The sequence below is a fragment of the Hypomesus nipponensis genome, chromosome 3 (genome assembly GCF_054491055.1).
Source record: "Hypomesus nipponensis isolate SF chromosome 3, ASM5449105v1, whole genome shotgun sequence".
Lineage (NCBI taxonomy): Eukaryota > Metazoa > Chordata > Actinopteri > Osmeriformes > Osmeridae > Hypomesus > Hypomesus nipponensis.
The window spans coordinates 4327215-4349646 of NC_140363.1; the positions used below are offsets into that span (position 1 = coordinate 4327215).

Consider the following 22432-nt stretch of genomic DNA (forward strand, 5'->3'; position numbering starts at 1 on the left):
ATATGCACCTATACTGTATACAGCCAATGCAAATGTCCTAGGTTTTGCACTGGCCTATTTGACTATCGAAATAGGAAGGTTTGCATGTTGGGCAGAAACGCACAAATAGCCGAATATGGTGTGGTTGTTACAAATGTGTATCATAATATTTCTACACTCGTTGCAAGTTTATCTTTGCCATTGCTCTGATTATATTATTTTATTATCTAAATAGTGCATTAGTCGGATATAGGTTTCAGACACAGCCTTTCCAGTTGACAGGTTGTTGCTCAGCAACTAGCTACACAAAGGATAGTCCTAGTGATTAACGGACAGGCTATGCGAGCACTCGGTGGTAGGCTTCTGGGCGAATATAAGCGATTTGGAAGTTGGCTTTTGAAATTTCATACTCTGGTTATAATGCAGGTATCAATGACTAACACTGTAGCACGCTCAGAACTACAAGCCCACAGAAAATGATATCGCTTGCAAGTGTACGGTGTACTAGGCTGACTAACGCTAGCTAACAACGTTAGTAAAGTCCGTCACTTAGCTCTAGGCCTCACCATTACAAACGGTAGAGTCAAGTAGACTTGTTTTATTAGGGCCAGCAACGTTAATTCCCTTCTTGTACCTGTTTGGAAAGCTTATACTATACTAGACTTACTGACCCTGAGCTGTGGTTAGGGTGGCTAGGCTAATAGCTCTATACAGATTAAAGTCAAATGTTTTGGGGTTAACATTCATTGGCGTTGTGCAAAGTAGAGCTAGCCTAAGGATATAGCGTTAGCTTTACTTCTCGACTCCAGACCCGTGGCACATGGACACATTCGAACAACTAGGATTGACACATTGAGGGTGATACCTTGAGGGTTTAGGTTAGTTGAGGGGCAGTTCTATGGGCGTATGTGAAGCCCTCTGTGACATGCTTGTGTGTAAAAAGGGCTATACAAATACATTTTGATTTGATTGATACTTCACAGGAAAAATGTGAAAAGAATGGATGAAGTCAAGAGAGATATGAGAATGATACCAGCCTGTAAGTAATGACTTTTGTAAATTGTTTTTGTTACCACACAGGTTACTCAAAAAATGCAAATCCTTCAGTAGCCTGAGCCCAGATTGAACTGCCACATTCCAAGAATCTATCTCTGAGAAACCACTGACAATGAAAGAGGACTTAAATCCTGAGTCAGAGAAAAGTGAGATACTTTTTCCAAACCAAGCACTTATGACCGCACGATTAAACTTCAACCTCACCAGTTATTTACTGCCTGCCACACACATCTCTCTACGTGCCACAATTAACATAAACAATATTTTTTCTCTAGGCCATTCAAATCAAAGAAAGAAAGAGCCAGCCTGTGCAAACACTTTTGCACTTAGGCCAATGAAAAAGGTTAATAAGACATCTGTTCCCGCCACATGGAATTACAGAGGCAAGAGAGTGAACAATGTCCTTTATGATTCGAAAGGTAGGTCCAGACCAGGTTCAGGTGTCACTTCAACAGGCGGGGACACTCACTGTATGATACCACAGTTAGCCAACTGATATCTGAATCTCTCACAGGACATAGTTTGGTTTTGTATAGGTAGTGTATGACGAAACATTTACGTTCTTTCAGAGCCTGAAAATGATTGTGTTATAAATCACATCATTCGACTGAGAAAAAAGCTGGGTTGGAGCACGGAGATACCTGACAGGAGAATCATGAAAGCAGTCAAACCAAACATGAATCCACAGGTCTGTTTTATAAATAGATTTACATTACACAAGACCACCGAGTGAGGCCAGATTAACGCTGAATTCAAAATCACTCATTGATGGTAAATTGTTGTCATTGGCTCATTGTAATTCCATTAGAGGGAAACAACAGAGCCAGCTGAGGATACAGGAGAATATATATACTGTCTAAAGAGATTCAGACATGACACCAGTATGCAGAGCAACCCATATGACCTTCAAGTCGTCTCTGTCCAAACAGCAAAACAGAATCTTCAGTACTGGACCGTCAGCGCCTCAACCATTTTTAAGGTAATTCGAATTTTTGATGGGAGTAAGAAAATAAGTAATATAAATATGTAATATGATGTTACCTTGTACACATTCTTATATTTTCTCTTATTGGCTTTACTTTTGAGGTCTCTGTCCTGGAGGATAGGAGTAGTGAAATCATACCAGTGATGGATTGGCTGTCTGAGAGGAAATTGTTCAATAAGATATTCAAGTTACCGTTCTTTAAAAAATTCAGGTTTGTGTGGTTGAGCATTTATTTCATTAGAGTTAAACTTAAAGTCATAGTATACTGTTTAAATAATGCAATTAAGCTCATTGTCTTGTTTCTGCAGGATTTGGAAAGCTTTTACCATCTGGAAGGTCACTGTGTGCCATTCAAAGTTTACAAAATCAAAGTGAGTATATTATGTTTCCTCTACATTATATTTGATTTCTAGCTTGGTAAAGTTGATCTTGTTTAGGAATAGTGTTATCGGAGCTTCTTGTTTACTAATATTTTGTTGTACAGTTTAAGTGAATACAAATTATTCAAAGGTTTAAAATTGACTTTTGCCCTAGGGATGTGCTGTGTAAAGATCTGTTCATTGTTGATGAGGTCTTCTGGAGATGCCTAGTTGAAATCAAGGGTCACTTTGAGATGGCTAAAGAAAACACAAGACACAAGGATCCAGGAAGTCCCATTGTTCTAACCAAGGTAGATTACAGAAAACCAACTGCAATTCTAATATTATGCCATCAATTGAAATCCATCTCTCAATACGTTTTTGTTGTTGTTCCTGATAGTTAGATAGGTCAGTCACATATTCCTTGCCGGAGTTCTGTGAGGTGCAGACGCAGCAGTGTGCTGTCGCATTGAAACAGCTGCATTGTCTTCATGACCGAGTCGCCAGTTTGATTCTATCAGCTTGCATGAAGGTAGGTGGTCCTACATTAAATTGTTATGACACGGTACTTTTGTCTCCTGTTTAAGGGTCCTGACATATATCTAGGGCTACAACTAACTATTATTTTAATAATCGATTAATCTGTAGATTGTTTTTTTGATTAATCGATTAATCGGATAAAAAAACCAAAAAAGCATTAATTTCCAACTCTTTATTCAAAAACAGAAGTTCACAGTGCAAAAAATCTTCTGAATGTGCCACACAGGCACACAATTTTGGAAAAGTTAAATTACAATTTGTGTGGATTTAATGCTATTTTCCAAGATGAGCAATTTATTTGAGTTTTGTTTAAAACTTTATTGAAAATTGAAAGGTTGTGGAAGTAGGCCAGACTTTATTCGAATGATCTGGTGTATATTTAAGATTTGTTGACTCAAGTAAAAAAAAAGTTAATATTTGAAAAAAGTTAAGATTTGCAAGGATTAAGCTACTGTATTTTCAAAGATTAGTGATTTCTATAATTTTATTTGAAACTTAATTGAAAAAGTAAAGGCTGTGGACGTATACCAGACACTGTTAAGATACTCTGGTGTCTGTTTGAGGTTTAAACAGTCTTCCGATTGTGAGATGAGTGTCGAATATGAAACTAATTTCACCTTGGTCAATTAACACACTTTTTCGATGTATTTAGTGTGAAATGCTCCCACACCTTGGATGACTTGGGTCATACTGATTTCTCATACAACGTTACTCAACAACGTCTCTCCGATGGCCTTTCCTCTACGTCCGCTCCGTTGCGCACTCAACTAAACTTTTTAATACTCAAACATCTCCGCGACTTATTGAGTGGCACAGGCTAATAATCGCGTGACACAACAAATTAATAATTACATTTGTTGCCAATGCTTTTAATAATCGATTTTAATCAATTTAATCGATTCATTGATGCAGCCCTGCACATCTCTCTCTCTGTCTCTCTCCGTCTCTCTCTGTCTCTCTCTGTCTCTGTCTCTGTCTCTCCGTCGCTCTCTCTGTCTCTCTCTCTCTGTCTCTCTCTCCCTCTCCGTCTCTCTGTCTCTTTCTGTCTCTCTCTCACTCACTCCCGTCTCAGATGGTCCACTGTGTGAGTTGTAACAGTTTTTTGTTTGATTCTTCCACCGTTCCTTTCGTAGGCAGCAGAAAAGCAGGGTGCAGAGCGACTGTTTCTCCCCTTGGCCTCGGCCTCAGCTAGAAGGCCGCTGTATTGCGAGGTGGGCGAGTGGAGAAGCCTCCTGAGGCGCTTCAGGCGTCTCCTCAACCTGGTGGACAGGATGTTCGAAGAGCTGCTCTGTCACTTAGTGAAAACGGCCGCTTGTCTCTTGCTGTCATTTCTGCAAGCGTCTTACAACGGCGGTGGGGAGTGTCAGAAGGGACATGAGACAAAGTAAAAATGAATATTTCAAGGAAAAATTTGAATTTGTAAGTAAGCAATACATTTGAGGAAAGATGGTATCTAATGTGGAAATGTGTGTATTCAATGCAGACACAAAGTCCTTATACCAAGTTCAACTCTCAAAGACCAAACACTGTCCGTCAAGACGGTATGTCTGCTTGTAATTATTCTGCTGTATTTTTTGCCTGCACGCACACACGCACGCGCGCGCACACACACACACACACACAAAAGCATTACTTTCATTAACCTACATAGTATTTCAGACGTACTTGTATTTGAATGCCTTGTGTTGCCTGTAATTCCTACATTAGATAGAACCTGATATCAAGAAGAAGGACATGGCAAAGACAGAGATCAAGGCTGTGTTTATAGTGAACGTCCTGCTCTCAGTAATGGTACCTGAGAGTAAAGAACTCACAGAGACTGTGTCATCCTCACCTACCACAAGGCAGAGTTCAGAAACCACTGAAGGTACAGTACATCACTACCTGTGCCTTGTAAATCACAATTCTCAAATATGTAGTCAGTGTCACTGGCAAAAATGTTTGACAAGCTCAAATCCCACATTGCTTTTTGCACTTTAGGATGTTATGAGTAGAATGTCACGAGTAGATTATTTACTATAGTCTGGAATGGTCATCTTCTTTCTCTTTTCAGATACAGAGGACAGTAAACAGGCTATACATGAGGAGAATATGGCTCCACAGCGGTAGTTACAATTTCATACTGTGTCCTGTACAAGTTTTCCTCCTCAAAATAGATTGAAAAATAGTCCGTTTTTTGTTTTGTTTTGCATAATCTAGCCCTTTTAAAGAAGATTGATTGCAAAAAAAGGACAAAATATTCTGGCAAGTTTTCTTCAAATGTGCATGCTGATTTCTTTCTCCCAGGTCATCAAGCAAGAGTGCCAAATTGTTCATTCACCCCAGCCCTGATGACTTTGATCAGCAAATTCAAAATGTGTTACATACATTCGAGCAAGTAATTGGTAAGTGCTACATGTTGTGCTGTAGTTGAAGATACAGTTCCCAGATATGGAATGACTGCTTGGTCTACATCAGTGGTTCAGTCAGGCCCACCTTTGAAAACATAAAAAAATGTTTTTTATTCCTACTTCTACACTTGCATTCTCTTCCTATAGCAGTGTCGTTCTATTCTAAACTCCCTCAACCCCGTCATAAAATAGGGTTCACGCTCCACAGTATGAAAACCACGGGTCTAAACGGACCGTAAGTGTTCAGGTTCCTGGATGCAGGGTTTACATTTATTCATTTACGAGACGCTTTTATTAAAAGCACTGCCAATAGAGAGCTTTACAAAAGTGCATAGGTCAATGATCATAAACAACGAGATGGCCCCAAAAACATTGTGAGTAGCAAAACATGAAACATACATTGTGAAAAGCAAATAAGTGCCAATGGGAAGAAACATAAGAGCATGTAGTTAAACAAGTTACAATTAAACAACATGAACCTGATAAGTGCAAGAGTATACCTGAAGGAAAGCAAGCAACAATAATATAATTCACAGCGAGTACAATAAGTTAAATCAGTTACAACTAACCAACAAGAGCAACAAGTCCCTCAAAAAGAGGCATTGTTTTCCTGAAGGAAACTAACATCAGGTCTAGCAAATCATTCCTAATTAGCCAAGACCAAGTGCGTCTTTTATCTTTTGGGTTGGTGATTTGATCCTCACTTACACCCCCATGTAATATTCTATGATATTATCTTCTTCTCTATCACTGTCACCTAGCCGATCAAACGTCTTTCAACCAAGATCCGACACTCCTCGCTTTGCGCTCGTGTCCTGTTTTTGATCGTAAACTCTCCGTGGATGACAACCTCGACAAGGAGAGTGCTCAGAATGTCAGACCATGGCCTGACCTGGAACTACTGCTGGGAACCGATAGGACATACCAATCTGACGTAAACGCTGACCTCATGACGGCACCATTTTCACATTATCTGAGAGAGATATTTTGCCTTCTCGTCATTGTGGTCATTTGTCTTCTGTGATCTTTACGGCTGACAGCTGTCCAGAATTCTCAGGATGGTCCAGAAAGGAGTGGATGGAGTGGAGAAGCACTGCCAGAAGACTGAGAAGTTCTGCGGGATGGTCGACGCAGCCATGTTGACGGACATCGACGCCTTCTTAGCTGGGGAGAAGTGGTCTAGCCAGGACATCAGAGCTCTCCTGGCCATGCACACAGAGAATGTCCGCCTCATGGGGAACATGGAGATGGAAACGAGAGTCAACATGATGCTGGTCAGCTGCAAACAGTACCAGAGAAACTGTCTCCTCTATCCCGAGGCCCTCCTCACCTCCATACATTGCACGCTACCTGCTGTATCCAAGAGAAAGAACCTGGAGCTGATGGAGGTGTGTTTCATTTCTATCTCTGTGGTTGTTCAGCAGCACTTGACTTGTTGTCAACATTCCCGCATTCCTAGTAAATTTGCGGTTGTTAACGTTGTGTTGTGGTATTTTGACGATACAACTTCTCCCCCACCTATTTCTCTCCCACCGCCTCAACTGGGTCAGGTGATCAGAGGAGTTGTGAAGAAGCTGGACAAGGACCTTGTGACTGTGGAGGAGTTTGTTGAACATCTAACTATTCTCAGTCGGATATGTGTTCAAATGCCGTCCCTAGTGAGACAATATCAGTTTCTGATTCAGCTCTATTGCATCTTTAAAGAATATAACATTTCCATCTCCCCTGAGGAGCTTGCCTTGTACCAACACCTTGTCCCCAGCTTCCAGCATCTAAAATCTGCTGTCATGATATGTGAAACCAAGAGGGATGACAATGTTTTTAAATTCAGTGCTGATGTAAGCAAACAACTGAATCAGCTTCGATATGATCTTGTTCTGGTAAAAAAGAAGGTGGGTTTTTGCTGATCTTAATGGTTTTTGTCCGTTTTTTTAAATTGAGTGTCAGTTAGGGCGCCAACTACGATTATTTTAATAATCAATTAATCTGTGGATTTTGGGGGGGGATTAATCGATTAATCGGATAAAAATTGGGCTCAAGACTTCGGCGAGAACAACCATTGTTCTCTCTCATATTTATTATTATTATTTTCAAAATGTTCGTCTTGGTCCCGATTGTATTGATTGTATAGGGATTTTGTTCAGTTGCACGGTTTAGTCTGAAATTACGTTTTTGAAAGTTCGGCATCATGGAACCAACCAGCTAAATACTTATTTAGCACTAGCGTTGCTACCTGCATATACCTACAGCTAGCAGCTGTGCTCCATTTTGCTCCTAGATTCAGACCTAGCCCCATTAAATTGTAGAGTTAGCTAACTACTACACTTCTGTTATGTGGAAATTGCAGCAGCTAAATTGTACTCTCTAGTTTAGTGTGAAATGCTCCCACACGTTGGATGACTTGGGTCGTACTGATTTCTCTGCCTCCGCCATGTGTTTTAGAACAACGTTACGGGTCTCTCCGATAGTCTTTCCTCTACCTCCGCTCTGCTCTTTTTTATGCTTTGCTCTCTCTGCGCTCAACAAAAAAAAAATTGTTATACTCAAACATCTACGCAACTTATTGAGTGGCGTAATAGGGTACACAACAAATCGATAATTAAATTTGTTGCCAACTCTTAATAATTTAATCTATTCGTCGTTGCAGCCCTAGTTTCAGTACATCTAAATGCAATTTTGAAATCCCATATGGCAGATATCTCCCTCACAAATCTCAAGCTTTTATCTTTCTCGCTCACTTTTTAAAATCTCCCCTCTCCCTCTCTCCCTCTCTCTCTCCCTCTTTCTCTCAGGTTAACAATCCCATCCTCCTTTGCTCTAGCACACCTGCAAAAGTGGCAAAAAAAGTCCTCCAAACCCTGTCGGCTGAGGCCACGTTCTTCTCCAACAAAGCTCACAGCTACGCCAGTTATGGGGAGCTCCTGAGCAACTCTTACTCGTCGAAGGCTGTGATGCGCATGAAGCAGCCAAGAGGCCACCACACCGCTGCGCTGGAGGCTGAGCTCTCGGAAGTGGACTGTGCCCTCAGCCTGCTCCAGCTGCTGTGGGACATGCTGGATGAATGGGACAGGCAGCACTTCTTGTGGAGGACCACCACCTTTGAGCTACTCAACGTGGACAACCTGCAAAGTGACGTCAGCCGGTTTGTGCAGAGCATTTACATGCTTGAGAAAGGTCTGTAGATCTGTCTGTAGTTTGGGTTTAGAGTTCTAATTTTTATGTATGGTTATAGTTATTTTGTTAACCTAGGTTGGTTGAGTGGGCAGTTCTATGGGCGGACGTGAAGCCCTCTGTGACATGCTTGCGTGTAAAAAGGGCTATACAAATACATTTTGATTTGATTAATCCATATATTAATTGTTTTTGTGTATCTAGAGGAAACTAGAGGTTTGACTGAATAATATTCTCAAAATGAATCGGAATCCATTCAACACATTGCTTGTTCTCTTTCTCAGGTTTACCTGAAAATGATATAGTTCCCACCCTGAAACTGAAGGTTATGGACTTCAAGCTTTGCCTTCCCGTCATTGTAGCACTGAGAAATCCTTACCTTTGTCCAAGACACTGGGCAGATATTCAGAGCAATATCGGGCGGTGTTTCATTAAAGAGGAAAACTTTACTCTTGGCAACCTGCTGGATTTAAAAGTAGAGTACATTTATTTTGAATAGTATTCACCTTTGTGTTCTTCATGTTAGTGTTATGGGCACAAATATTTGTTACTTGATAACCTTTTTTGGTACTGACAGTACTGTTTGACCTGAAAAACCATTTAGGTGGATGTTGGTCTTGTGGGTGACTTTAACTGTTAGGACTATACTCCTCACTTGATACACAGATTCTTCAGTTCAGTGATTTCATCGGAGACATCTCCACCACCGCCACGAACGAGGCCACGCTGGAAGGGATTCTGCACCGAGTCGTTGAGTTGTGGAGGGGCACGGACTTCCGACTGGTCACCCACCAGCTAGACACGTCCACGGTCAAGATCATCGCCTCCGCTGATGAGGTGATGGCCCAGTTGGAAGAGAGTCAGACCACCATTATGAGCGTCAAGGCCTCCCCCTATGCAGGGCCCATCAAGGTACCTCAGGGGTCTAGGGGATTAGACTTTACAGCTGTGTTGCGTTGTTTTTGGTGTGCTTGTGGTCTCACAGTTATTCAAAATAAGGGCAAATGTAAAAAGGGAAAATGGATGAAGAGTGTGCACATGTTGGTGTGTGTCTGTGTGTATCTGTGGGTGTCTGTGTGTTTGTGTCTGTCACAGTGTGTATTTGTGGGGGTCTGTGTGTTTGTGTGTGTGTAATGGTTTAGTTTTCTCCTGCAGCAAATGATTGAGGAGTGGGAGCGAAAACTGAACCAGTTCTCCCACACCCTGCAAGAGTGGGTCACCTGCCAGAAGAAATGGTTGTATCTGGAGCCCATCTTCTCAGCTGGGGGAATTCAGAAGTGAATTGACTAGATTCTTACCACGGTTTGATTCACTGCTGTGGTTTATTTGTGTGGAACTGTGATTTGTACAGAACTGCTGTAACGCTGCAATTTCTTCTAGGGGACGAATTAAGTATCTTGTCTGTCTGTCCGTTCGTCTATCTCTATATGTATCTTTCTTTGTATCTCTCTATCTCTAGACATATCTGTCTGAGTTAATGCCAGGGTTTATGAGCATCTCTCCTCAACAGGCAGCTTCCGTCAGAGGCCAGGGTGTTCTTCCAGGTGGATAAGTCCTGGAGGGAGATGATGCAGAGGACCGAGGACAGGCCCAACGCTCTGCTTGCCGCCACTGCCCCCGGTGTGCTGGAAGTGCTGCAGACCAGCAACGTGCATCTGGAGAAGATACACAAGTGCCTGGAGGTGAACACATCCGTGCCGTGTCCTCATTGGTCATCCTCAGTTGTATGCCTTTTTCCTGGAGATTTTGTTTTGCTTCTTCAATGCGGTTGTTTCCACAGGATTACCTTGAATCCAAAAGAATGGTTTTCCCCAGATTCTACTTTCTGAGCAACGAGGAGCTGCTTGATGTTCTCTCCCAGAGCAAAAACCCAGACGCCATCCAGGTTAACCTCTCAGTTTAACCCCCACTATCCAGGTTAACCTCGGTTAAACCCCCACTATCCAGGTTAACCTCAGTTAAACCCCCACTATCCAGGTTAACTTTGGTTAAACCCCCACTATCCAGGTTAACCTCGGTTAAACCCCCACTATCCAGGTTAACCTCAGTTAAACCCCCACTATCCATGTTGGCCTCAGTTTAACCCCCACTATCCAGGTTGGCCTCAGTTAACCCCCCACTATCCAGGTTAACATCAGTTAAACCCCCACTATCCAGGTTGGCCTCAGTTAAACCCCCACTATCCAAGTTAACATCAGTTAAACCCCAACTATCCAGGTTAAACTTGGTTAAACCCCCACTATCCAGGTTAACCTCAGTTTAACCCCCACTATCCAGGTTGGCCTCAGTTAAACCCCCACTATCCAGGTTAACCTCAGTTTAACCCCCACTATCCAGGTTGGCCTCAGTTAAACCCCCACTATCCAGGTTGGCCTCATTTAAACCCCCACTATCCAGATTAACATCAGTTAAACCCCTACTATCCAGGTTAACCTCTCAGTTAAAACCCCCACCGTTAATTGAATCCCTGTTCTTTCATTTCATTACAGCCTCACCTGGCAAAATGTTTCAGCAACATACACCATCTGGACATCCAAGAACAAGCTGCAGTTCACAGTGTAGTTGTATCAGTCCAGTCAGCAGAGGGTGAAATTGTGGCCATGCCAAAGTAAGTTGTAAATAATCATAACAATATATCGTATTAATGTTATAGACGTTTATCCATAGGGTAATGAGGTATAGGGGGATAATTGAATCAGCAATTTCTTGATCTGCAGTCAAATTCTACCACTAAACCATACCTAGCCCCCTAAGTAATTCTTTTTAATTTGTTCCCTGAAACCCAATGTAAAAATAATATTTGTATTAAACATATTAGAAATGTCCATATACGTGGGCCTGTGGAACAGTGGATGGGTTACGTGGAAACAGCGGTGTACAACACTGTGAAGAGGTCAGTGGCCTACCTGAGGATTTTCATAGTGTTTGTGAACATTCACAAGGTTGTTTTTTATATCGAGGCCGTACCTGTTTGACCGTTCCTGTGCTTTGAAAACCTTTCAGGCACTTAAAGATGGGGGTTGCTGACTGGAACGCAAAGGACTTTAAGAAGTGGGTGCTCTCGCACCCTGGCCAAGTCATCCTCACAGTCGTAAGTAACTCAAAAGTGAATCTCGGAAAGTTTGGACTATACAATTATCAGTGACCTATGCACTTTGTAAAGCTCTCTCTTGGAAGTCGCTTTGGATAAAAGCGTCTGCTAAATGAATAAATGTAAATGTACAAAAAGTCTAAAATCCCAAAGTCATCTCATACCGGGTCCTGACTTCCCCTCATCTGGCCCATCCACAGACCCAGATCATGTTCACCAAGGACTGTGTGGCCTGCTTCAGCTGTGGGGACAACGTGCAGGAGAGGCTGGTGAAGGTGGTGGAGCAGCCTCTGGGCCAGAGTGTGGAGGAGCTGGCCGACCTGGTGTCCCAGCCCCTGCCCTTCCACCAGCAGGCCACGGTGGAGGCCCTGCTCACCACCCTGGTCCACTGCAGGGACATCCTCAGCCATCTCATCCAGCTCAGGATCAGCAGCTCCCAGGACTTTGAGTGGTCAAGGTCAATCTCTTCTCGGTCCAGAGTGTGTCATCATGTTCTTTCCTGTCTTTTTGAGTCTTGTCCTGTGCCTTCCTCTCCATTCCTTTTTGATAATATGGTTGCTGTGTTAACGTGCTTGTATTTCCCTAAGTTTGTTTCCTGTGCGCTATTTTTATACAGAGTTGGTCATGTCTAGGGCTCAGCAAATCTTAATTGATGAGATTTGATGTGGTTTGCCTACTTTAGCTGTTCTGTTGCAGGCAATTACACTATGACTGGCATGACAGCACCTCTGTGTGTTACGTGATTCATGCCAAGGCCTCCTTCATCTATGGGTATGAGTACCTGGGCTGCTCTCCAAGGCTGGTCATCACCCCGCTCACTGACCGCTGCTGGCTCACCCTGACTGGGGCCATCAGCTTCCATCTGGGGGGCGCTCCAGCCGGGCCCTCTGGGACCGGCAAAACAGAGACGGTGAAAGACCTGGCCAAGGTAGGAGCTGTGAGCAGCATCAGTTAGGATTAGGGGCAGGGTTAGACTGTGGTCACTGGGCTCACATTACAAGTAATCTCTCATTTCAACTTTCCAGTCAGGGTTTACATTGTTCTAAATAATTATTCTGTGCTTTCAGGCTCTGGGGAAGTTCTGTCTGGTGATGAACTGCTTCGATAGTCTGGATCATAAGGTAACCATGACTACCATTTAAGGTAACCACAACGCAACATTATGTTGCTATGCTTAAGTACGCCATCTTATCCCCCTCCCGAGATATGCTAGTCCATAAAGGGTTGACTTTTCTCACCATAAATACTAAATAATGAGCATTTTAAATGAATGGATTAAAAAAAATTGTGCAGTATAAAAAAAGTCAGTCATGCTCGGCAACACAATTCACTGGTAAAAATAATTATTGCTTAAGGGCACAAAACAGCATGATACCGGGTTGCGTCTTGACTTGCAGATGATGGGGAAGCTGTTGTCTGGCATGGTGCAATCAGGCTGCTGGTGTTGCTTTGACGAGTTCAACTTCATCAATGTGGAGGTGCTGTCGGTGATCGCTGCCCAGCTGCAGGCCATCCAGGCTGCCAAGCACAGTCACAGTTTGCGGTGTGTATGTTATTTGAGGTTGCAAAGAATTGTTTGTGAATGCGCCAATTTAATTCTGCATTAGTTGACCACCGAGTCATAACACATCAATATAACCACCCATTACACATACACACTCATGCCTTTTCATTTTGAACGAAGACTTTCACTTTGCCATGCAACCACCAGGTTTGTTTTTGAGGGAAGAGATATCCGTTTGAATGAGTCATGCGGATTCTTTATCACCATGAATCCGGGGTAAGGTTCTACACGTGTGTCCAATCTTTCTCCAAACATAAAGCCCTCACAGCCACAGACCACAGTATTCATCCAACATATCTTCTCTTACAGCTGTGTGGGTCGTGTTGATCTACCAGACAATCTCAAATCCCTCTTTCGGCCCGTCGCGATGATGGTGCCAGACTTTGATCTCATCGCCGAAATCATTCTGTTTTCCGGAGGATTCCAGTTAGCCAAATCCCTTTCCAGGAAAATTGTGAATCTGTACAGGCTGGCCAGCAAGCAGCTGTCTCAGCAGGTACTCACCTGAACTGTTCTGTGTGTTGGAGTGGGAGAAAGTCTAGCTCAATGGTAGAGTTTTAGAGGTTTTAGTTTAGAGGTTGCAGGTTCAAGTCCCTCTGTAGCTATGGATAAAATGGTGTGCTAAATAAATACATTGTTACATAATAGAATTTCTTGGTAGTATTTTTGCAGTATGCCTTGTTTACATGTCATCTGTTTCTATACTAGGATCACTACGATTTTGGAATGAGAGCAATTAAGTCAGTTTTAGTTCTCGCTGTTCAGAGGAGGAGACAAGCAGCCATGTTGTAAGTAAATCACTGCAATTTCACCTTGTTACCTGGTAAAATAATCTTAAAGAATAAAATAAATGTTGTATTAACAAACATTTTGTTAAAAAGGTCTGTCTAACCCTGTGTCTGTGTGTGATTCCACAGGCAGGTTCTGCAGTCGGAAGAAGAAAGTTGCATCCTTATCCGGACGTTACAAGATTCTAATTTACCCAAGCTCATATCTGAGGATGTTCCTCTGTTCCAAAGCATCATGGACGACCTCTTTCCTGGAATCTTTTATCCCAAAACGGTTTATCCTTGTCTAGAGGTACGTGTCAGATTCACATCAGATCATTGGTGTGGTGATGATGTCATAAGGGTATTTTATGCTAATGTTGTTTTTCTGCTGATATCTCTTTCCCAGATGGCAATCGCTAGGGCGACAGAAATGCTGGGATTCGTGGAGTGGCCAAACCAGGCAGAGAAAATCACACAGCTGTACAGTCAGATTTTGGTCAGAATTTGATTAAAAGTAGTTATTTCCCCCTCTGTTGAATGACAGTCTGTTTGCAGCATGTAAACAGACTGTGTTTGTGTCAGGCCAGAGGAGGGGTGATGCTGGTGGGCCCTACAGGAGGAGGGAAGACCACAGCTAGACTCATCCTGCAGCATGCTCTTCTCCTTCTGCCAGTTCCGTCTGAACCTCAGAGGAGGAACAACCTTTTCATGCAGGTGCACCACACTCCCTACCTCTTTGAGATACACACGACTAATATCATGGTCGTATCTAGACCTATGTCCCAAAAATTGTAGGTTTTATCTAGAGGCTTAGCCCCCCCCCAAAAAAAAGTGGGAACCTAGATTCGCCCCTGACTAATATACTGTGAGTATATTTGCATAAACTGAATACCGTATTTTTCGGAAAATAAGACGCATTTTCTATAAACCGCACCCCACCAGAATGGGAGCTTTGTGTTTGTAAATCGGAGTATAACCCGCCCTGGAATATATGCCGCATTTGCATTTAGTCAATCATTTTATTTTTTGGGGCAGGCACTTGATACGGAACAATGATACCAAGCAATGCACAAGTAGGCGATTTTACAGCATGCCGTACGTAACACTTCGGTTGTGGTTAGTATATGGATGGCAAAATCCATTGTTATGTCTACAAAATTATTTAAGATATAGTATAAATTCAGCTAGCTTGCAAATCCTAAGGATAGCCTACCGAAGTTGAATTAGCCAATGTCGTTAGCGATGCTAGCTAACGTTGGTTTGCTAGCTGAATAGCCTATAACATTTCACTGGGTCTTGCAGCTGTTAGATGTACTGAAATGATTATGAAATGTTATGTTCTACTAGCCATTTGCCTACTTTAGCAAGTCACTGCATTTCCAAGCCCTGACTGAGTAAATAATTCCTCTTTCAATTCCTCTTTCAATAGGCCCCCGTTCCAGTGTCGAGCATTCAATTAGCTGCACGGTCTGTAGAGATCTTTTTTTTGTTCTAAAACCGGGCTATACGCTGCTTCGAAATATAAGGCGTACAACCACAAGAAAACTGTAAAATCAGGGTCAGACTCTGCTCCAGAGCGAATTAAATGGGGGGGCATTTTTTCACAAGGGGGGCACGCATTTACAAAGCATGCATGAGAGTCAAAATAAGATCAGAGCTGCATATTCTGCAGGAAAGTGTAGCCATCTTGATATTTAATTTATAGCCAATGCCAGTATTTCTTAATTTTCTAATTATAAATTATTTTTTGAGGGGGCACAACATTCCATTTGGCAGAACCAAGGGTGGGCATTGGGGTGCAATGCTTCACCTTGGAGCCGACCCTGATCAAGCCGTGGCTTTATTTCCGAAAAATACGGGACAATCAATTGTAATTGAAAGGCAAAGCAGACACATCCATACCTTGATTGATGTCATCAACTGTATTCTAAACACTTAGATGCCTCAAAACACCCGGGTTCACGTGGAGAGCTTCACCATTAACCCCAAGTGTGTCAGCTTGGGAGAGCTGTATGGCCAGGTGGACCCCAGCACCATGGAGTGGTCAGATGGCCTGGTGGCATCTGCTGTGAGGGCCTACGCCAAGGAGCTGTTCCAGCAAGAGAGCAGAACCTCCATCAACTCCTGCTTCTCTTCTGTAAGACAGGATTCAATGTGATTTATAAAACATGTTGTTTATTAATGTATGAATGTGTAATGTATTTTTATAATTGACTCAATTTCAGATATTCATTACGAAAAGTTATAAATTAGTAATAAACTACAAAGATGATATATATGTTTATGTAGAGTGTTATTTCAAATTTGTTGTTTGTTAGGTTGTGTACGGTAATGTGTTCCAGTAAGAGGCTTCTCATCCCATTTTATATTGTCTTCTGTTTCAGGATGTTGTGAATGGCTCCTCTTATTCCCCCGCCACAAACCAGCCTGACAGCCAGCCACCCTGCCCAGGTACAGTGAGCTTCGAGGCAGGCCACCTCTCACACCCTTCCTGACACGTCACCACCTGAGTGACGTCTTTCTCCTCTGCTCTTCAGACGATGCCGCAGTCAGCCACTGGCGTTGGGTAGTCATGGACGGGCCGGTGGACGTTCTGTGGGTGGAGAACTTGAACACAGTTTTGGATGACAACAGAACCTTGTGTCTGGTGAATGGGGAGAGAATCTGTTTGCCCGCAGGAATCCGATTCCTCTTCGAAGTGGACACCCTCTGCCAAGCAAGCCCTGCCACGATCAGCCGCTGTGCCATGGTCTACATGGTAATGGGATACTGGAACACACACCAGAAATTGTCCTCATTAGTGTCTGTTATGTATCTGGGAATTTTGATTGTGGGACAAGTAAACATATCAATGATATAAATAACTAAAACAAATGCTCACAAAGTTTGGAACTCAGGGGGGAACCTTTTGGTACCTCGTGATTCGATTCAATTCAATTCTTGGGGCACACGATTTTTAATAAAAATAACTTTTTCTATATATTTTTTTAAATTATACATTTGTTACCAGTAGCCATGTAGCGTAATCAGCTTTTTTTTAGCATTTGTGTGGTGGCGCACCGTATCCTATAGGATTCCGGTTCCAAGTTAATATGCAATATTTATCCATGTGTGTCTTTCGCTTTTATCAAGGATAGCCTACCTAATGTGTTTAATTTCGTCCAATGTATTTTTTTCTTTTTATTTCACATAATAGGCTAAGCGTTATGCGTGACTGGAATTTTTCTCCGGACATTTCACTTATATATTTACTCTCTATTATTTTGTGATATTTTGCCATTGGTACGTTATAGTTGGTCAAAGATGCATAATGCATTTCTCACACCATTGGTCTCTCACTCTAGGGGCTTCAGATAACAGTTTTATAAAAATCAGGCCTGCTCTGGCCTTGAAGACCAGCTGCACCAGATTCCTGGGTGTAGGGTCGTAAATCTGTCCCATGATATCTGGGCATTGTAGTCCTGGATATCAGGGACTTGTAGTTTTTCTATGGAAGAAGCCTCTGGCTTCTCTTGCCCCGAGCCCCTAAATGTTCAGATTTTCACTTTGGGCTTAATATCGTCTACATATTCGTGGCAATACTAATCAGTCAACAGCTTTTGTTTTTTTATGTGGACCATTAGTGGTCAGTGTTGTGAGTGACCTGTAGTTATATTGGGCCAAATTTGAAAAAATCGGGTCTAGGACTTTTTGAGATATTCAGCCATTTCATGGAGAAGAGGGAAAAATAATAAGAAGAATACGAACAAAAACAATTCCCCCTACCGGAGGAACCCTAATAATGTACATGAAAATGTATGTAGAATGGAACCCAAACCTTTGTGTGCACTCAGTGTGATGGAAACAATCACCACTCATTTCTGAGAGAGATTCTAAAGGCTTTATGAATGGCTTGTCTGTTGTCAAGGACCCCGTGGATCTGGGTTGGAAGCCGTACGTCAATCGCTGGCTGTCCCAGCTGCCCAGGCAGGTCAGCAGGGAGGCAAGGGCCTACCTCCTGAGGCTCTTCAACCACAGCGTGACGCAGGGCCTGCTCTTCATCAAGAAGCACCACAAACAGCTCAGTCTCTCCCTCCCTGAGATCTCTATAGTTATGACCCTGTGTAGCATTCTGGGAGGTTTCATCAACTTTATGCAGACTAATGGAGGACTTGGTAGGAGAAAACTCCAAAAGCATTATACATACATAAGGACTAGGCATGTGTGCTATGGTTACCTAGTGACTTCTATGAGTTTTGGGTTTTGTTTCCCTATCCATATCCATGAACACAACTAAACAACTACAGTATCTGTACATTTTGTAGGTTTTTCTGGGCAAACCCTTGATTCTGAGTCTGAAGAAGAAATTGGGAAGAGTTCAGAGAACCAAAATGACTTCTCTTCAGAAAGCGTTGATGATTTGAGAACATGGAGGTAAATTTTCTGCCTGACATTTCTAGTTCACATAACATTTCTACGTTCACATGTAATCATTTAGCACTGCTCACGACCCCATGCCCTGCATGCTTTAGATTCAAATGGGTTCTACTAAGCTTGATAATGAACCATTCATTCGAATCAAGTGTGTTGGAAGAGGGTAGTGTAGGGGGTCCCGAGGACCAGGATTGAGAAAGAGTGATTTACCAGAAGCTTTTATCTCAAGCAATTTACAATAGTGCAGGGGTGTCATATGTGAACTCTGCTGTATCTCCTATGGTCCACAGGAAAGAAAAGTGGTTTCTAGAGAAATACCCTGAAAAGCTGACAGTGCTTCTTGGGAAGCTGTTTGTCTTTGCCTATGTCTGGGCAGTTGGAGGAGTTCTGAACCACATCGATGACTTAGATGATTCCTCAGTAACATTTAAAGACAAAAGCACTCCTATTTTAAAGGTTGGAAAGGCCTTTAAAACCCTGATCCAGCAGTTATTTGAGGGAGCTACACCTTGTAGTAAGTAGATCGTATAGGTATCAAATACTGGAAAAGATTCTCTCTTTATAATAGCTTTTATTATCTCTTGTGTTTTTTATATATTTTGTATTTTTTATGTTTATATCTCTCTGTGGTATATATCGACTTGTTATCTGTTATTTCTCTTGATTGTCTGTATTATTTATGGGTAAGGGATAATATCTTTACGTGTTATCTTTATTGTCTCCCTGATTATCTCTATCATATGTTTTGTATCTCTCTTTGGGTTACCTTTATTTTTTCTAATTGTTTTATTTATTATCTCCAATTGTTATCTTCGTTATGTCTTTTTGTTTATCTTTACCATCTCTCTTGGTTATCTATATTATCTCTGCTTTTTTACCCCCTCCATCTTTTCACAGGTGTGACTCTTCCGGCCGGGAATCGGGGAATCTTCAGCTTCTTTGTGGATCTGCAGACGGGGGCTTTTGTCCCCTGGGATGACCTGGTTCCCTCCAATGAGAGTCTGATTCGCAAAGGTCTGTTGTCCCCAACCCTAACTTTTCCACCTGCAACCTGCTTTACTGTTGTAAGGTTACAGAGAACCAAGATCTATCTACCTGTTCTGACTGTCTGTTTCCTCTGTCCATCAGTCAAATACTATCTTAATGAAAGATGGTGCTTGCTTCCCCAGGACTAAACATGTCTTCCGGTTCTGAAACAGCAATAAGCAGAGGGACTGGAAAGTCCAAAGTCACAGAGGCCAACTGTCAACAATCTGAACTGATATGCAGTCTTGACACTGTACGCTACTCTTTTATAATGAGCTTACTTTTGCTCAACAAACAACCAGTTCTTCTTACAGGTGACTTTCTCATATGGAAAAATATATGTTGGGCGATTGTTTTGTGGGTTTTGAATTGATTGAAAACACATAATTTGCTCTCAGGGGATTCTGGTGTTGGAAAAACAATGATTATCCAAAGTGTTCTCAAACAATTACAAAAGGATGGCAGAGACATGTCCAAGCGTGGGACCATTCTTGGAAAAGTATTTCTACACAACCAAGCCAAGTCAGCTAGGTACACTGTTAGAGGATTATCATCTTATATGATAATATGTAAATGGTATATATTATTATTACTGTGTAACATGCCTTGACATGTTTCATGAAGAGAGATTAGTATGTTTAATTTTTTGTCCCACAGCCTTTTGGAAGATGTATCCTTGCTGACAGCTGGTTATGGTGGAGATGTTGAGAAATCCGTCACTAGCGACTCACAAAGTAAGATTCAGAAGAAGATGAGCATCTGTCACCCTCCTAACGAGTAAAAAAGGTCAGTCACATTGATATTTTTTTTCATATTTTCTTTATTTGTATTTTTTTAGACTTCTTGTTGGGAGTTTTGAGTAAAATTAAAAATCCAAGCCAGCACCCAGAGTCCTCCAGGATCTTGACAAGAAGTGTTCAGTGTACTGCTCGGACCAGCACCACCGGTTTACAAGCTCACCTGCTACAGAACCTTGTCAAGAAAGGGAAGAATAAAGTTTTGCTCTTTGTTGATGACCTGAATATGCCTATGCTAGACAGCTACGATGCCCAACCTTCTATGGAATTAATTCGACAATTCATTGAGCTCCAAGGACTGTATGACACAAAGACCTTAACCTGGAAGGTACTTTACTCATCACTTTGAAGATACAGTTTCCACAGCCGACTTCAATGTTGACATATGTCTCTCTCCCTCCCCACTCTCTCCCTCGCCCCCTCCTTCTCTTTTCCTGCTCTCTCTCTTCCCCCGCCCCACCTCTTCTCTCTTTTCCCCTCCCACCCCGCCCCACCCTACCCTCTTCCACTTCCTCCTCTCTCTCCCACTCTCCTCCCCTTCCTCCCTACTCCCTCTCTCTCCCCATCCTCCATACTCCCTCTCTCTCCCCCTTTTTCCCTGCCCCCCTCTTGCTTCTCTCTCCCCCCAACCCCTCACTTTTTCACTCACCCCCCTCTCTCCTTCTCCCTCTCTCTCTGAGTAGGGCATCCAAAACGTGACTCTGTGCGCCGCGTGTGGCCCTCCAGGATGTGGGCGCCAGGACCTCAGCCCTCGTCTCCTCAGGCACTTCTCCGTGCTGGCACTGCCCCAGCCATCCACCAGCAGCATGCAGCACATCTTTCAGGTGAGGCTGTTCGCATTGACCTCCTCAGCACTGTCTCATGGCCTGGAATCAAACCACTTGTCCACCATCAGGGTATTGGCTAGATTTGGATTGTTTGTGTCTGTCTGGCGGTCTGGGAGTGCCCTAGAATGTAGGGTAGTGAGGGGTGTAGGTCCGGGGTTTGAGACAGATTTCATATACTGTTTCCCTTCAGGTTCAGTTGGGCCAATACTTTGGGCTGAGGGACTTTTCCAAAGAGGTGCGTAACTGCAGAGGGTCTTTGGTGTCGGCCTCCATTGCTGTGTACAGCGAGATGTGCCAGCACATGTTGCCCACCCCAGCCAAGTATCACTACATCTTCAACCTCAGAGACGTTGCCAAGGTGGGACTGGGTTATGTAGAGTTATACCTCATCCCTGTCAGTTTGATAGGTGTTTGATGTCAGTAGGTTGGCATGTGATTGCATAGCATGCACTGTTTATTGTATGTATTTTTCGGAAAATAAGCAGCAATATTATGAGAAAATGGAATGGGAGATTTGTGTTTTTAAATCTGAGTACAAACCGCACTGGAATAAATGGCGCACTTGATACGGGAACAATGATACCAAGCAATGCACGAGTATAGGCAATACAGCATTACGTTGTGTAACACACTTCGAAAACGAAAGCAAGTGTGCAATGTACCGTATTTCTTCGATTAAACACCATCCTCGAATTATTGCCACCCTCAAATAAACGCTGCACCAAAAATGAATATTTTGTAATAAACGCCCTCCTCGATTTAACACTGCACCAAAAAAATCTGAAAACGGTTATTTAATTGGTTAAATTAAAACATAGTATTTATTACTCCAGTAAATCACAAGTGTATTATAATTCCCTCGAAGCACTGGCAGACACAAGTCTGTCCCCCCAGGATTTCGCAGGCGATAGTTTTTTAGGTGTTTGTTGTGAAGAAATTGCGGGAGCAAGTGAAAGTTGCAATAAAAAGTTGCAAATTTCCCTCTTTGTAATTTTAATTGAGTTATTGGTTGACAAATAAGTAATTAATAAACAAACATTCATTAAAGAATAAAACCATTGAGAAATGGTCCCCAACATGCCAAACAGAAGATAACAAGGACTACAAAAATTTAGCAAAATAGGCTTTACTTATCCACAACATGAAACAGATACCTATGGATCAACAAAATTCAAGTATACAAAAAAGTCAGTTCAACTCGAACTCAATACGGAAGTAAGGCAGAAGGGAGAGTGAGAGGACACTTCTAACCCAGTATTCCTTCATGCAATTGGCTGTCAACGGTCGATGCTGCTGATTGGCAGCTCACAATTTGTAATCCTTATCCAACCAGGATTTCGCATTGAAGGGAGGAATTACCTTTTTATTTTTTTTACAAAAAAGATTGAAATCTTTATCTTTCTGCAATACCGCCCTCGGCCACTACACAACTTTGGCGCTCGGCATAGACAGTAGAAGAGCAGC

At 42.5% G+C, this 22432-nt stretch overlaps 1 protein-coding gene across 10 annotated transcripts in view; it reads left to right on the forward strand.

Moving 5' to 3' along the window:
* The first annotated feature begins 284 nt into the window (after positions 1–284).
* The window catches only part of LOC146299414 (dynein axonemal heavy chain 6-like), a 47461-nt gene continuing 25313 nt past the window's right edge, over positions 285–22432 (forward strand). For 3 of the 10 annotated variants that reach the window (XM_084684565.1, XM_084684569.1, XM_084684573.1), the window contains exons 1-49: positions 287–405; positions 963–1018; positions 1311–1454; positions 1605–1723; positions 1844–2014; positions 2122–2231; positions 2329–2391; positions 2555–2690; positions 2780–2911; positions 4053–4303; positions 4403–4460; positions 4627–4786; positions 4973–5024; positions 5206–5303; positions 6071–6243; positions 6350–6697; positions 6860–7201; positions 8102–8483; positions 8765–8955; positions 9147–9392; positions 9636–9757; positions 9991–10162; positions 10261–10365; positions 10970–11088; positions 11299–11373; positions 11484–11571; positions 11772–12028; positions 12268–12499; positions 12639–12692; positions 12969–13114; positions 13283–13351; positions 13445–13631; positions 13844–13923; positions 14053–14215; positions 14312–14401; positions 14488–14619; positions 15845–16042; positions 16290–16356; positions 16443–16663; positions 17813–18059; positions 18210–18318; positions 18609–18832; positions 19216–19332; positions 19488–19658; positions 19743–19875; positions 20002–20078; positions 20183–20469; positions 20825–20965; positions 21159–21326. In XM_084684565.1, the coding sequence (XP_084540691.1) occupies positions 979–1018; positions 1311–1454; positions 1605–1723; positions 1844–2014; positions 2122–2231; positions 2329–2391; positions 2555–2690; positions 2780–2911; positions 4053–4303; positions 4403–4460; positions 4627–4786; positions 4973–5024; positions 5206–5303; positions 6071–6243; positions 6350–6697; positions 6860–7201; positions 8102–8483; positions 8765–8955; positions 9147–9392; positions 9636–9757; positions 9991–10162; positions 10261–10365; positions 10970–11088; positions 11299–11373; positions 11484–11571; positions 11772–12028; positions 12268–12499; positions 12639–12692; positions 12969–13114; positions 13283–13351; positions 13445–13631; positions 13844–13923; positions 14053–14215; positions 14312–14401; positions 14488–14619; positions 15845–16042; positions 16290–16356; positions 16443–16663; positions 17813–18059; positions 18210–18318; positions 18609–18832; positions 19216–19332; positions 19488–19658; positions 19743–19875; positions 20002–20078; positions 20183–20469; positions 20825–20965; positions 21159–21326 (7467 nt within the window). In that variant the 5' untranslated portion in view covers positions 287–405; positions 963–978. Of the gene's footprint in view, positions 406–452; positions 858–962; positions 1019–1059; positions 1182–1310; positions 1455–1604; positions 1724–1843; positions 2015–2121; positions 2232–2328; positions 2392–2554; positions 2691–2779; positions 2912–4052; positions 4304–4402; positions 4461–4626; positions 4787–4972; positions 5025–5205; positions 5304–6070; positions 6244–6349; positions 6698–6859; positions 7202–8101; positions 8484–8764; positions 8956–9146; positions 9393–9635; positions 9758–9789; positions 10163–10260; positions 10366–10969; positions 11089–11298; positions 11374–11483; positions 11572–11771; positions 12029–12267; positions 12500–12638; positions 12693–12968; positions 13115–13282; positions 13352–13444; positions 13632–13843; positions 13924–14052; positions 14216–14311; positions 14402–14487; positions 14620–15844; positions 16043–16289; positions 16357–16442; positions 16664–17812; positions 18060–18209; positions 18319–18608; positions 18833–19215; positions 19333–19487; positions 19659–19742; positions 19876–20001; positions 20079–20182; positions 20470–20824; positions 20966–21158; positions 21327–22432 lie in introns of those variants that run through there. The other 7 variants (XM_084684566.1, XM_084684568.1, XM_084684567.1 and 4 more) reach the window with 7 other exon arrangements.